Source organism: Nilaparvata lugens, chromosome 3, assembly GCF_014356525.2.
Source record: "Nilaparvata lugens isolate BPH chromosome 3, ASM1435652v1, whole genome shotgun sequence".
Taxonomy (NCBI): Eukaryota; Metazoa; Arthropoda; class Insecta; order Hemiptera; family Delphacidae; genus Nilaparvata; species Nilaparvata lugens.
In genome coordinates this window covers 98701218-98713589 of record NC_052506.1, presented here as the reverse complement: position 1 = coordinate 98713589, position 12372 = coordinate 98701218, and the positions used below count along the sequence as shown (strand labels likewise).

Here is a 12372-nt window from a genome sequence, read left to right as displayed (position 1 = left end):
GACCACAAAACAAAGTATGCAAAAGTTTTTACAAACATTTGATGTTGCAGTCTTAAGGTTTTTATATCGCAAACAAGTAGGTCAGATAATCGAGTCCAGCCGTATGTGGTTCACGCCCACACCTCTAAAAGAATCACACCTACTTGTCTACCAAAAATCCAAAGTATTGGACAGCAAAGAAAAAATAAAATGCAAAATGGGTTAAAAGCCCAGAAGAAAACTATAACCTAATTACATATGGCTTATGGCACAATATGCAATGAAAGATGAGAACATGGGACATAATTGCTCAGAAAAACCTAATTACCTAATATAATACCTGAAAAAATAGACATGATTAAAATATGTAATACATGATGAAAAAATATACCGCAAGCAAACATTATTTACACAACAATGGATAGATTTTAGAAAAGTTAGGTTTTATCAACAATTTAAAGATTAGGAAAATAAGCTACTATTTTAACTTCCAAAATATTTCAGAAAAATACAAATTTAAATGACTATGGACAAGATTGGTTAAGATATGCATCATAGAAGAAATTTACTGAATATTACACAAAGACAGGAAAGAATTGAAATTGAAAAGATTAAGGGCCAAGAAAAATAGGCTACAGGAAAGAAAAAAGACACAATTATGGACTCTTACCATACACTGTGTAGCGATCATGCTATTCTGAATCCGGCATAACACAGGATTCTAATCATTGTGTGTGGGGAATACCCTTTCATCATGTGATTCATTGTCATCATCTTGTAAGTAAGCAACTTGAAACAACCTTTGAATACTAATACATCAATGGAGACTTTGCATTTTGTTTTCTTCAAGAACATGATTTTATTCATGGGTTCATTTGTTTCAACAAAGCCGTTTTGCCTACAAAAGTTAGTCATGTTCACTTGAGAATGCATAGCATACACCTTTTCATTTCTCAGTTGAAAGTTGAACTCATCAACTTGACTCAAAGCAACATTCATTTTGTTTACATTTTTTCTAACCTCCACAGAAATCTGTCTCATGTAATCATTCACTTTGTTTATAGTTTTCCTAACCTTCAATGTAGCAATATCACTTTCATGATAGTTGACTTTCAGTGAAGACAACTCCCTACCTACTTCTTTACTCAATTCTACTATCTCATTAGGGTTGACTTTTTCAACAACAGTAACTAGGCCTACATTGTCAGAAACTTGAATGAGTTGATCTTGTAACTTAACACTACTATTATCATGCTTCAATTTGTTTTCATCTTCATGATTATCTTTCAATGTTTCATGTGCATCTTTCAATAGAATTTATACTAGCCTGCTCTAGTCTTATGCTAGCAAATTCTTGCTTCATCTCATCAAACCTAGCATTTACTTAGCATTTTGCTCATCAATCTTAGCATTTTGCTCATGTTTCAAATATCAAATTTTGTGTTAGGAACTCTATAAGATTTATATCATTTTTAGCTCCTACCAACTTTTTTCATTTGTATTCTACTACTTTCTCAGACTTGTTACATTTGAATTTTTTCACTTACAACTACACTATCGTTTAGAATTGCAAAGGAGTTTTTTGTAACAGTAATGGATGAGTTTGACGAGTGATTAGATATTGTGTCACCTGACATATAAAAATTCTTGAGATCCTGAAGCTCAATTTCCATACACTTTTTCTCACTCTTCAGTGCAGTGTTTTCTACTTCCAAAACCTCTATGCTCACTTTCATTTGATCCACTATTGTATTACTTTCCATTAGCTTCCTATCTGTATCTATTGAATGTTCTATTGCATCATTCCATTGCTGTTTCAAAATGGACATTTTTTCAACCAATTCACTGATTTCCTTTCGCAGTGATATTACTGTTAAGTCATTGTCGTTACGCAAATCGCTATAATTCGAATGTGTCCGAGAATCCATATTTATAGGAGTACTACATGAGTTGTTTTATTGAAGACTACTGGAACTGCTATTATCATATTATCAGAAGTGTCAACAGGTGGGTTGATGGATTAATCAAGAGCAGCATCGTTATCGTGAACCGTCGTTTCATTCAGCGATAATGAACTATCATTATCAGTGATCGAGATGTCTGTGGCTCTCGGTAAATGATCATGCTTCAAATTTTCATCAGACAAGAGAACAAGATCCAAGTTCGTTTTCAGGGAAATGTTACACAATTTATTTAGACATCGCCAAATTATAGTACTTCCATCAGTTAAGATCCTGTCTTTTCTGAATTTATAATTATGAAGGAAAACTGCGCGATTCCCCTTACTAGTTGTGGTTTCCATCAATTTCATGGTTAATCGTGTTATAAATCCAGTACTACACCGACTATCAACTATCATTCAGTTAATTAAAAATATTGTGTTTTTTACTCTATTTAAATGAAACTTGCCCTATCTTGTTCTAATTTTTAAGGAGAAATGTGGTTATTCACAGTTACTGGAACATTCTGTATTCTGCGTTTAAAGTACTGCTTGAAAATGTAGTGACAATGTTGTATTTATTACTCTTGAAATTTCTATTTAAGGACTATTTTTTGACAATTATTAAACTGAAAGTACCTCTCGTAAGATATGATTTAGGAAGGGAAAGGAAATTAGGTAAGGGATATGCTGAAAAATTAGGAGCAGCTAAGTATATCTGCAAATATGCAATGAAGAGTCAAAAATAAAGAAAAAGCTCTTGTAATGGAATCCTTGAAAACCTTGAGAAAATACAGGTGAAACTTTAGTGTAATGAAATAGTCTGTCGTAAAATCGCTCGTACCCCGTCCGGATCCGGGCCAAGAGCGACTATAAACGGAAGCAATGTTTACAAAACTTTACAGAGCAGCCTGCCGATTTTGCAGATCTATTTCAGCTCGTGCTGTTCACTAACACTATCTATAATCAAGGATCAGCCCCCTCCACAATCTCTCGGAAGGATAAAGGAATGTGGAAATGATTTTTAAGGAAACAAAAAAGGATAGGTCTAAGAGACAAGAGAGTTTATAACGTAGTTTACTATACAGTTATAAATTTATGGTAGGACTAAGGTTTAAAACGACATTAATAAGAGAAAAATTGTGGTAAGTTTGAATGATAAAGCTACCGGTATTTCAGGTTGGGATTGCAAATTGATAAATTTATTCTATAAATAATTTTAAGATTTCACAAGTTAAGAAGTACCTAATAGAGGAGTTGCAGCCTATTTATGTAATAGAAGAATAACAGTTAAGCTACTCTCAATGTATGTTATTTAATTTATTAGTATGTTATTTAAGATACTTTATTATTTAGTTGTCAATTTAGGTCAGTTTTTGAGAATATATTTATAATTGCAAAATTGTGGTAAGTTCGAGTGATGAAATTATCTGGAGCTCAGGTTGCAAGATTGATAAATTTATGCTAGAAATAATTTTAAATTTCAAGAGTTGAAAAGTAATTGAAGAGTTGTGACCTATTTATGAATGGAAAAATAAAAGTTAAACCACTTATAGTATGTTATGGAAATAATTGAAAAGAAAAAGTATAGTTAAAAATAATAGTCTAATTTATAAGATTTAAAATATATAGTTATAATATTACTGTTAATGAGTTTTAAAATAGATGTTATAGGTTATGAAATGCTACGAAACGATGAACAACATAAATCTCTACAAGTAAAATCAAAAGCAGTCAGGCCTATCTTATCTGAGCAGAGAGCAGCTACGAAAACAGTCCGTCTATCACCACGGCTCGAGCCGAACTCCTATAGGTTGGCTCTAAAGGGCCAACTGAACATACCTACCAAATTTGAACGTTTTTGGTCCGGTAGATTTTTAGTTCTGCGAGTGAGTGAGTGAGTGAGTCAGTCAGTCAGTGAGTGAGTGCCATTTCGCTTTTATATATATAGATTTTGATTCCAATATTGGCGTATGAAGGAGGTTTCTTTTTTCTTTTTGTATTATCCTTGAAATGCAAAATTTCCAAAAACCTTGTATATACTTCGACGCGCAATTAAAAAAGGAACATACCTGTCAAATTTCATGAAAATCTATTACCGCGTTTCGCCGTAAATGCGCAACATAAAAACATATAAACATTCAAAAATTACAAGAGAAATGCCAAAACGTCGACTTGAATCTTCGTTCGGTCAATTATTATTGTTTTAGATGACGGGTACAGTATTATTAAGTCACGTTTATACCAGGGTTGTCAACTGAGATTTCAGCATTCAACTTGTTTTCTACAAAAAATTTACAAATTTCTTAAAGAAAACTACCTATTTGTAAACAAGATCAATTAGATAACTGTGATGTTAAAGTAGCTTTAAAATAATTGAAATCACAGTGACAACTTCGTTATATCCTGTATCTTGTTATATATTTGAAAGTTCTTTTTAAAAATTTTTCCCACAATTTGCTAGCATTCTTTATAAGTTGTCAGTATTTTATTTGAAATATATTATTGAATACAAATAATTTGGGAATTTTAATGTTGCAGTCGCTTTTGAAGAAGATACAGTATTATTTTAAAAAGTATGTGGCTAAAGAAAACACAAGTACAGTACCTTAGGCTAATTTGAGTTTGTCCTAGAAATAATTTATTTCTCATTATTGACTATTTCAAATAACATTCCAAACTGCAATGTAAACATAAGAAACTTTTTTCACTTTCAAAACAAAATGCAGTCAATTACCGGTATTTATATGTGAGTAACGATTTACTTAGGCCTACTCACAGGACTGTAGCTCTTTCAAGCAACTCAACAGCATCGTAGTGATCTTACAACAACGAAAATATAGTTAGTAGGGAAATTTAAAATACATTTCTCGAACCTTCATTCACATCTGGCTTTTAATTATTACTTAATTTATTGTTTTTGGAACATTTCCACAATAATTATTCTAGAAATTGTATTTTCTGATGAATACACTATAATCTTCTATTATAGTGTATTCTATTATAGTGTCCTTTCACTCCCTACATGGTTGACGAAGATGGCACATCTATCGAAAATATCGAAAAGTGTTTTTAATCTATCTATGCCGTGTGTTTCCTGTTTTAATTAATATTAAAATATTTTATTCTGTATTCTAAGGAATGAACTGGGAAAGTAATCAGATAGTAATAAAAGTAAAAGTGAAGAATCCTAATACCATTTCTTGATTTTTTTCATTCACTCGAAACTTTTACATCAAATCCTTACTTGAGTAAATTGAGACTATTTTATTTAAAATAGAATTTTGTTTTTCTTAATATTTTGTCGTATTTTCTCATAAATTACTAGTCATTATGATTAATTTCCATTAAAAACATTATGATTTGTAATTGTTCAAATTATAATATAGTATTGAATAAAGACTGATGCATTTTAGTGCTTATTTTTAGGATTCTTCTTGGACTCATAAAATCAAACAAGGCCAAACTGAAGTGGAGAAATTAACATCCATTCTAAATGGCTTAAGATGTGATGTGGATTATTCTAAGAAATTTCTTGAAAATGAGAGAATTCATTATTGTGAAACTAATAAAAGATTGAAAACCGCCTATTCCTTACTAGGGACCATAAGATGTCAGGTAGAAATCAATAGCCTATCTTTATCAGCATAATAATGTATTTTTAATCATCATTGTATTCGCGTTCTTCCTTGGAGAATAATATTTATCTTGTTTTGATTATCTTATTACCAGATACTAATGATATTTGTAAAAGATACATATGAGATAGAATAAAAAGTACGTTGATAATACAGATGCTGTAAACTCTAATCTAAATTATTTTTTCCTTTGAAATTGCATAATTATTATAATTGGCCTGCTCTGATGCATGAAAATGTGAATAAAAAAATGAGTGCTTATTGAGAAACTTGATAGGTTTTACTGCCTATATAAGTGAGCTGGTGTTCTCTCATTAAATAAGCTTAAGGAAGCATATTTCACAAAAAATATCCATGTAATAGGCCTGTACGTTCTTTGAAATTCTTCGTTGTTTAGAATGAATTTTTCATTTGAATGGTTGAATATTTTATAATAGCTATGATTATTTCAATTTTGTACAATCACTTATTTTGTTTCGTTGTTTTTAGAAGAAAGCTAATACAAATTCAAAATCAAATATTCAAATTGTTTCAGATATCAGAAAAAGAAAATATAATTAGCAATCTACAAGATTCGTTGTCACTCGCCAATACAAAAGCATGTCAGCAAAAGCAAAAGGTGAAAGAACTCGAACAAAGCGTTGAAAACTATGAAGAAGAAATCACAAATCTTAAAAATGTTCTAACAAAGGTAAGTTGTATAAATGTCACTATACTTTCTTCAAACTGATTTTCTCTCATATTAGATATGAGCAACAACCTAGTGGTAACGACGTGTATTTTGTTTGTACAGCATGTGCTGTATTATAGGTCTAAAATTATAGCTCTTAGGATGATTTACTTCTGTATGCATATCGGTCCTTATCTGAATTCTAGAAATAGTAATAGCTCTGATGAGAGTAGTAGAGTATATATTTGATTAAATTATGAGAACCTTCCATTTTCCAGACTTTGACTGAACAGGCTGACTCTGAGGAAGAATCATGTAAAAGGACTGAGGAAATCAAGAGACTGCATCTAGAAATGAGTTGTTTGAAGCGTGATAAAGAAAACAAGATAAAAGAGGTATGCTCTGTGACTTACATAATTTTATTCACCCTTCAATTCTGATTGATTGTGGAGTAAAAATTCCTTAATACATAGCGCATGGAAATCTATAAGTTTGATTTTAGCTGTAAATAATATACAGAGTGTTTCAAAAAGTAGGTACTTCACAACTTGGATGGTTTTGAAAAATTATTAAAAAAATATACAGAGTGATAAAGGTTTTTTGTTATTACAAAGGAAAACACCTACCGTATGTTTTTCTATAGAATATTTTGATAGTACGAAATCGTACTGCTATAACAAGCACTGGATCTAGTTAAGTTAAAAATAGCTGCCTCGACTGGAACCGAGAGTGCTACAAGAGCACATCCTTATAAAAAATAGCAAATCACAGGGTTAGTTTATCTGAACAGTTTTCGATTCCAAATATCGATGAGAATGACTAACAACGAAATTTTTCCTCAATGCAAGATGGTTCATCACAACACATTATCTAACTGGCATCCACGCACGCTTGAAAACAGTGAGGCAAGGCATTTTCAACTCGACTATAGCTAGCACTTGTTATGGCGCAATTACGCACAATCATACTATTCTAAAGGGAAACTTCCTTGAATTGTTTCATTCTAAGCCAACAGTGGAAACAGCTCAATTTATTTTTTGGATATTTAAAAAAATGAATTATCAATAAAGCTATTGTAAAGTTCTTTTTGAAACACTTTGTATCAAAGATAGCAGATTTATAAGGATTTATAAAGATTTAAACACGGTCTTATAAAGATTAATTATATAAAGATACTTATAAAAAGATAAATTATATTCATCTTTATAATATTAATTATATCTTAATTACTTTTATAATAGCTTTATATTAATTATATAAAAATACTTATAAATATATTTAAGGATTTATAAATATTTTAACACGGTCTTATTATTTTGTAAGCGTTATTAATCCGTCAGTTTAATTTATTTAAACAAATCTTTCATAATTAGGTTTCAGTAGAAATAAACGTCTGCTCTTTACAGCGTCTAGAGCTCAACCTGTTGGGAAAATAAATTACATTAATTTCTTTCACTTCCCCGTGTTTGCTCATACTGTTTCATATTCACACACCTAATCTTTTCTTATGTTTTGCAGCATTTACGAGCAAGGAACAATCTTGAAACCGAGCTAGTTCGAGTTCGCTGTGACTTACAAAATGCAATTGAAGATTTGAAAAAATTGAAACAAAGTAAATTTCAACAGGTAAAATAAATACACTGACAAAAATCTCATATTTATGAGAATTGTTTGTTTTTGTTTCTTTTAAACTACCGTAATTCACTTCAATATTCATACTCAAAGCATTACTTCAATATTTATGATTGAGGCATTTGTATATGATTTTTTTTTCATTAAAACAAATAATAGTTTATTAGTAGTTGTCTTATGCGCATATTTTGTTCCTGGTTCTCATTCTTGATTTCTAATGGCTCTTTTTTATCAATTCTTGAAAAGTGTTCAAGAGCATTCAATTGTCCAAATCTATTTCAATAAAAGGTAGGCTATCCTCACAAACTTACAAAAATTTATCTTTTAGTGAGATTATTCATTAGAGAAAAATGTATTTTTGTTAATATATTCTAACTTCTTCCTTTCTATTTCCACAGATATTCGCGAGGAGTGAACATGAAGAGGAAATAGCTCTTTTGAAGCATTTGATCACAGAACGGCAGTATCAGTTGGATCAGAAAGAAAAAGAAATCATGGCAATCAATTGTTACAACAAAGAGGTTTGTTATTACCTGTGAAGCTTTGGTTTCTAAGAAATCGGTGCCTCAATGTAGCGATGGGTATCGTCTCTAAAAAGTTGACTATATCATTACAATCCATGTGGTGTTAGTTTTCTAGGGAATGCTAGTGATGACCTTAACGTAAAATAGCGGTGCCTTCATTTTTTAGTCAAGCGGTGACAAACATCCTCGGAACGTTTATATAGTGTTAGCGCTGAGAATTTAAATATGATTTAAGATGAGTGCAAATATGAATTGGAGCACTGAAGATGATGAAATTCTGATTGATTTTGTAAAAAGTAATGAATGTATAATGTGGAGAGCAATGATAGAGACAATCAAACATCCAATGTCGGTGTGCGGTGTTAAACGTAAATATTGCCTAAACCTTTTCAAACCAGGCTCAATTATTAAAACCAGGATTCTAATAATATTCAACTTGAAATTAAGAGAATACAAAATCGACTCGTTTTTAAAAAACAAGAACTTCACCTGAAGTCTACCATTGATTGGGTAACTTAATAATGCGTTTTTAACACTGAAAGTCAAATTTATATTTCGTGTAGCTTACAGTCGACCGTGCAAAGCTGCAGACTCTGAATTGACGTGCTAAGCTAAATAATAATCATTATTGAAAAAGTTTTAATTTATAAATTTGTAAGTAGGTACATTTTTTCATTCAATTTAACAGCTAATTAACGTACATGAAGAGTTTTTTTCAAAATTTACTCGTAAATTAATTTTAATGAAGTAATTTATTATTTCGTGTGTTACACTATTACTAATTGTTCTGGTTTTTACAGCTGCATGAAGTTGTTGAAGATAAAAACACGCAACTTACGGATTTATCTAATGCAGTAAGTACGGTATCCCTAAACTTTTTAAGGAAATGGCTGTTGAAAAAACATACTGTTTTTAATGGCTGTTGAAAAAACTTACTTACTGTTTCACTTGTTTTTACTTACTGAAATTCACAGTTTTATTATGAAATCATTTAGCTTTCTAACTATCGTTGATCTTACTTATGAAATATGTAATTTTGTTGATCAAAAATATAAGATTAGTTCAAGGACAAAATGATGTATCACTCCAATGAAAACCAGCTGTTCCTATTCTCATTCTTTGTAGTATTTAAATACAAGTCATTGTTGGAAATGTAATGTTTTGACGTTTAGGGGCGATTGCTGAGATCGGGATTATCTCTTGCGCTCGGCTAAAAACCGGTTTTTGCGCCGCAGATCAAAAATCGGTTTGCTGAGATCGGGATTAACCACGCTCGAGCGCAAAAGTTAGCCGACCGGCAATTATCGCAGGGAAAAACCGGCGGTCTAAAAATCGGTTTGCTGAGATCCAGTCTAGGCTAAAAATTAATCTCGGTGGATTGCTGAGTTCAAGCATAGATCAACTCGAGTTTAAAAGATAATCTCGGTGGATTGCTGAGATCGGGATCAGGCTAAAATGAGATAATCTCAGGAGCAAAAACGATGATTTTAGACTCCAACTTAGACCTGCTAGGAGGCAGGTTTAAGTTCGGGATTAAGCTATTAACTCGCTATTCTTTTGATTTTATTAAAAACCAATGTCAAATTGGGGTTCATCTTTGAATTCTGAATAATTTCATTACTCCCATAAGTCATATTTAAAATATTTTTCCACTAATGTTTAAAATATTATAACATAAGAAAGTGAAAATGAAAACACCTTCAAACAACAAGGAAATTCTTTACCTCGCACGAAAGAGGGATCCGGGGGGCCTACCCCGGATTTTCTTAAATTTAAGAAAAATATCCTCAATTTGGTGTGATTTCAAGCAATTTCCACTTGAAAAACTACATCTTAATAATGAAGTTTCTTTATGTTCAGTGGGCTGATCATAGGCCTATGTTATTTCAGTTCATATAACAAATAGAATGGAAATATAATTTCATTAGTCATTCAATTGTTTCAAAAAATAGTTTCAAAGCTATAGTCTACAAACCTATGATTTTCATGACTTTTACTAAAGTGCAAAAAATATATTTACTGTGGGGGGGGGATATATCCATGTTCCCAGATATTACTGGAGATTTTTATATCCTCCTTTCCCCGGTGGAAACTACTCTTTATTCATAACATAACTAGGACATTTTGTGGGTACCATACTAAAAAAAGGACTACGTTTCAATCACATGAACTGTTTTACATTGGGCCTACATGATCTTTTCATATTAATGCATGAAACTGAATGAACAATTATCAATACATGTTAAATTGAACTTTCAATTTTTAAAGATGGTAAAAACAAAACTGACTTACTTCAAAAAGATCTTTCTGGAGTATTCGCTATACGCAGTTCTATAGAGTAAAGATACTGTTTGAAAGTTACCTATTTATTTGTCTCTGGCAGTACGCACTAGCCCATTCACTGAGTAGCCCATAATTTTATTATCATTCTGATATTCTCTCAACACTCATATTATATATTTTTTTTGTTTAAACAATGTCTGAAAATATATTAAATTGGAAGCCAATTCTTTTGACTCAATTTCTATCAGTGGTACCTCCTACGAATCTAGGCTACGATAGTATCGATGCTATCTACCCGTATAATTGATTTGAACATTATATGGAACTGCACCTACATCAGTAATGAAGGAGAACTGTATTAAATACGTTGTAATTGTACGAAAGTGTGAGATGATATCTATGTGGGGTTGATTGTTGCTAATTGGAGGCAGTTGCGTTTGCTTTCATCATCACGAGATGCAGAAATAGTGTGCATTGCATAAATGAACTATTAAGTTGAGTCCAGATGGTGATGAGCGACCCTTTGTTTGCGTGATCCTTTCTGTGGAATTGATTTTGTGAGTGGATGAAGTGAATAATGGATTATCTTGAATATTTGGATTATTACGAACCAATACATCAAGTCGGCGAGTACGGTATCAGAATTTAAAACTGAAGAGAAGTGCTGATTGCTCTCAGATTTTTTGCTGATGGTAGTCCACATAGATACTGGCGATTTATGTGAGTACTGCAGCATCATGTCGCATTATACATAGTTTTGCGGCGATAGCTATTATTTGTTTAGTAATGGAAAAATATTAAATTAAATTCCTTGCTGGACAATACGCTAGAAAAAAACTACATTTTCGAAATAAATGAAAATTAATTCCAAATGAACACCAAAAAGGTGAGGAGTTGTTCATGTGTTCACTGTAACAACATTCGAAAGAGTTTAGAAGATTATCAAATCACAGATGATCATTATAACGACGGTCAAGAGAGGATCGAGACTGAAATAGAGAGAGAATGGGAGTAAGTGGGGGAAAGAGAGAGAATGGGAGTAAGTGGGGGAAGGAGAGGGAGAGAATGAGATTGATTGATTTTTTTCTTCTTCAATATGCCCTAATAAAGGCATATTATGCCTGAGAGAGAGAGAGAGAGTGATTGATTGATTATATGCCTTTATTAGGGCGGAATTAGGACTCCTGGTCCTCTCTGCCACACAACCCTTTACAAAAGAAGACAAATTTACAGAAGAACAGAAAAAATAGATTACATATCATGTAATAAGATTACATAAGTAAATAAAACTCTTAATCAAAATACAGTTTAAAAGAGAATTTAAAACTTTATTTATTTATACAATTAGATACAATATTTCAAATTCCATCGGATAAATCCTAAAGGAAAACCTCTTAGAGGGAGAGAGATAGAGAGAGTGAGTGAGAGAGCGTGGGAGGGGAAGAAGAAAAAAAAAGAAACGAATGATGGGAGAGTGAGTGAGTGTGAGAGAGTGCAAAAGCAATACGCAAAGACAGCGTGTGAGAGCCAAAGTAGCATTCGAGATGGCTGTTGCCAACATTGCGACAATAATTCCCCATGGATTCCTCCAGTTGCGCCTCGGTCTGGCTAAACTTGAGCGTCGGTCTGGCTAAACCTGGGGATCAAAGTTGCTCTCGACCAAGAGATGACCGACGGCTGAACTCGATCTCAGCAAACCAATTTTTT

The 12372-nt window shown here is 32.0% G+C and overlaps 1 protein-coding gene and 1 long non-coding RNA gene across 9 annotated transcripts in view; one reads left to right on the top strand and one right to left on the bottom strand.

Annotated features, from left to right (window-relative positions):
- Positions 1-7202, bottom strand: part of LOC120350691 — a 54903-nt gene extending 47701 nt beyond the window's left edge. Inside the window, exon 1 of the long non-coding RNA XR_005570992.1 lies at positions 6853-7202. This is a non-coding gene — a long non-coding RNA (uncharacterized LOC120350691). The remainder of the gene's footprint in view (positions 1-6852) is intronic.
- The window catches only part of LOC111048543 (uncharacterized protein PFB0145c), a 138175-nt gene that overhangs the window by 93981 nt on the left and 31822 nt on the right, over positions 1-12372 (top strand). For 6 of the 8 annotated variants that reach the window (XM_039425264.1, XM_039425266.1, XM_039425265.1 and 3 more), the window contains 6 exons: positions 5348-5536; positions 6092-6247; positions 6505-6621; positions 7745-7852; positions 8257-8379; positions 9183-9236. In XM_039425264.1, the coding sequence (XP_039281198.1) occupies positions 5348-5536; positions 6092-6247; positions 6505-6621; positions 7745-7852; positions 8257-8379; positions 9183-9236 (747 nt within the window). The remainder of the gene's footprint in view (positions 1-5347; positions 5537-6091; positions 6248-6504; positions 6622-7744; positions 7853-8256; positions 8380-9182; positions 9237-12372) is intronic. The other 2 variants (XM_039425270.1, XM_039425269.1) reach the window with 1 other exon arrangement.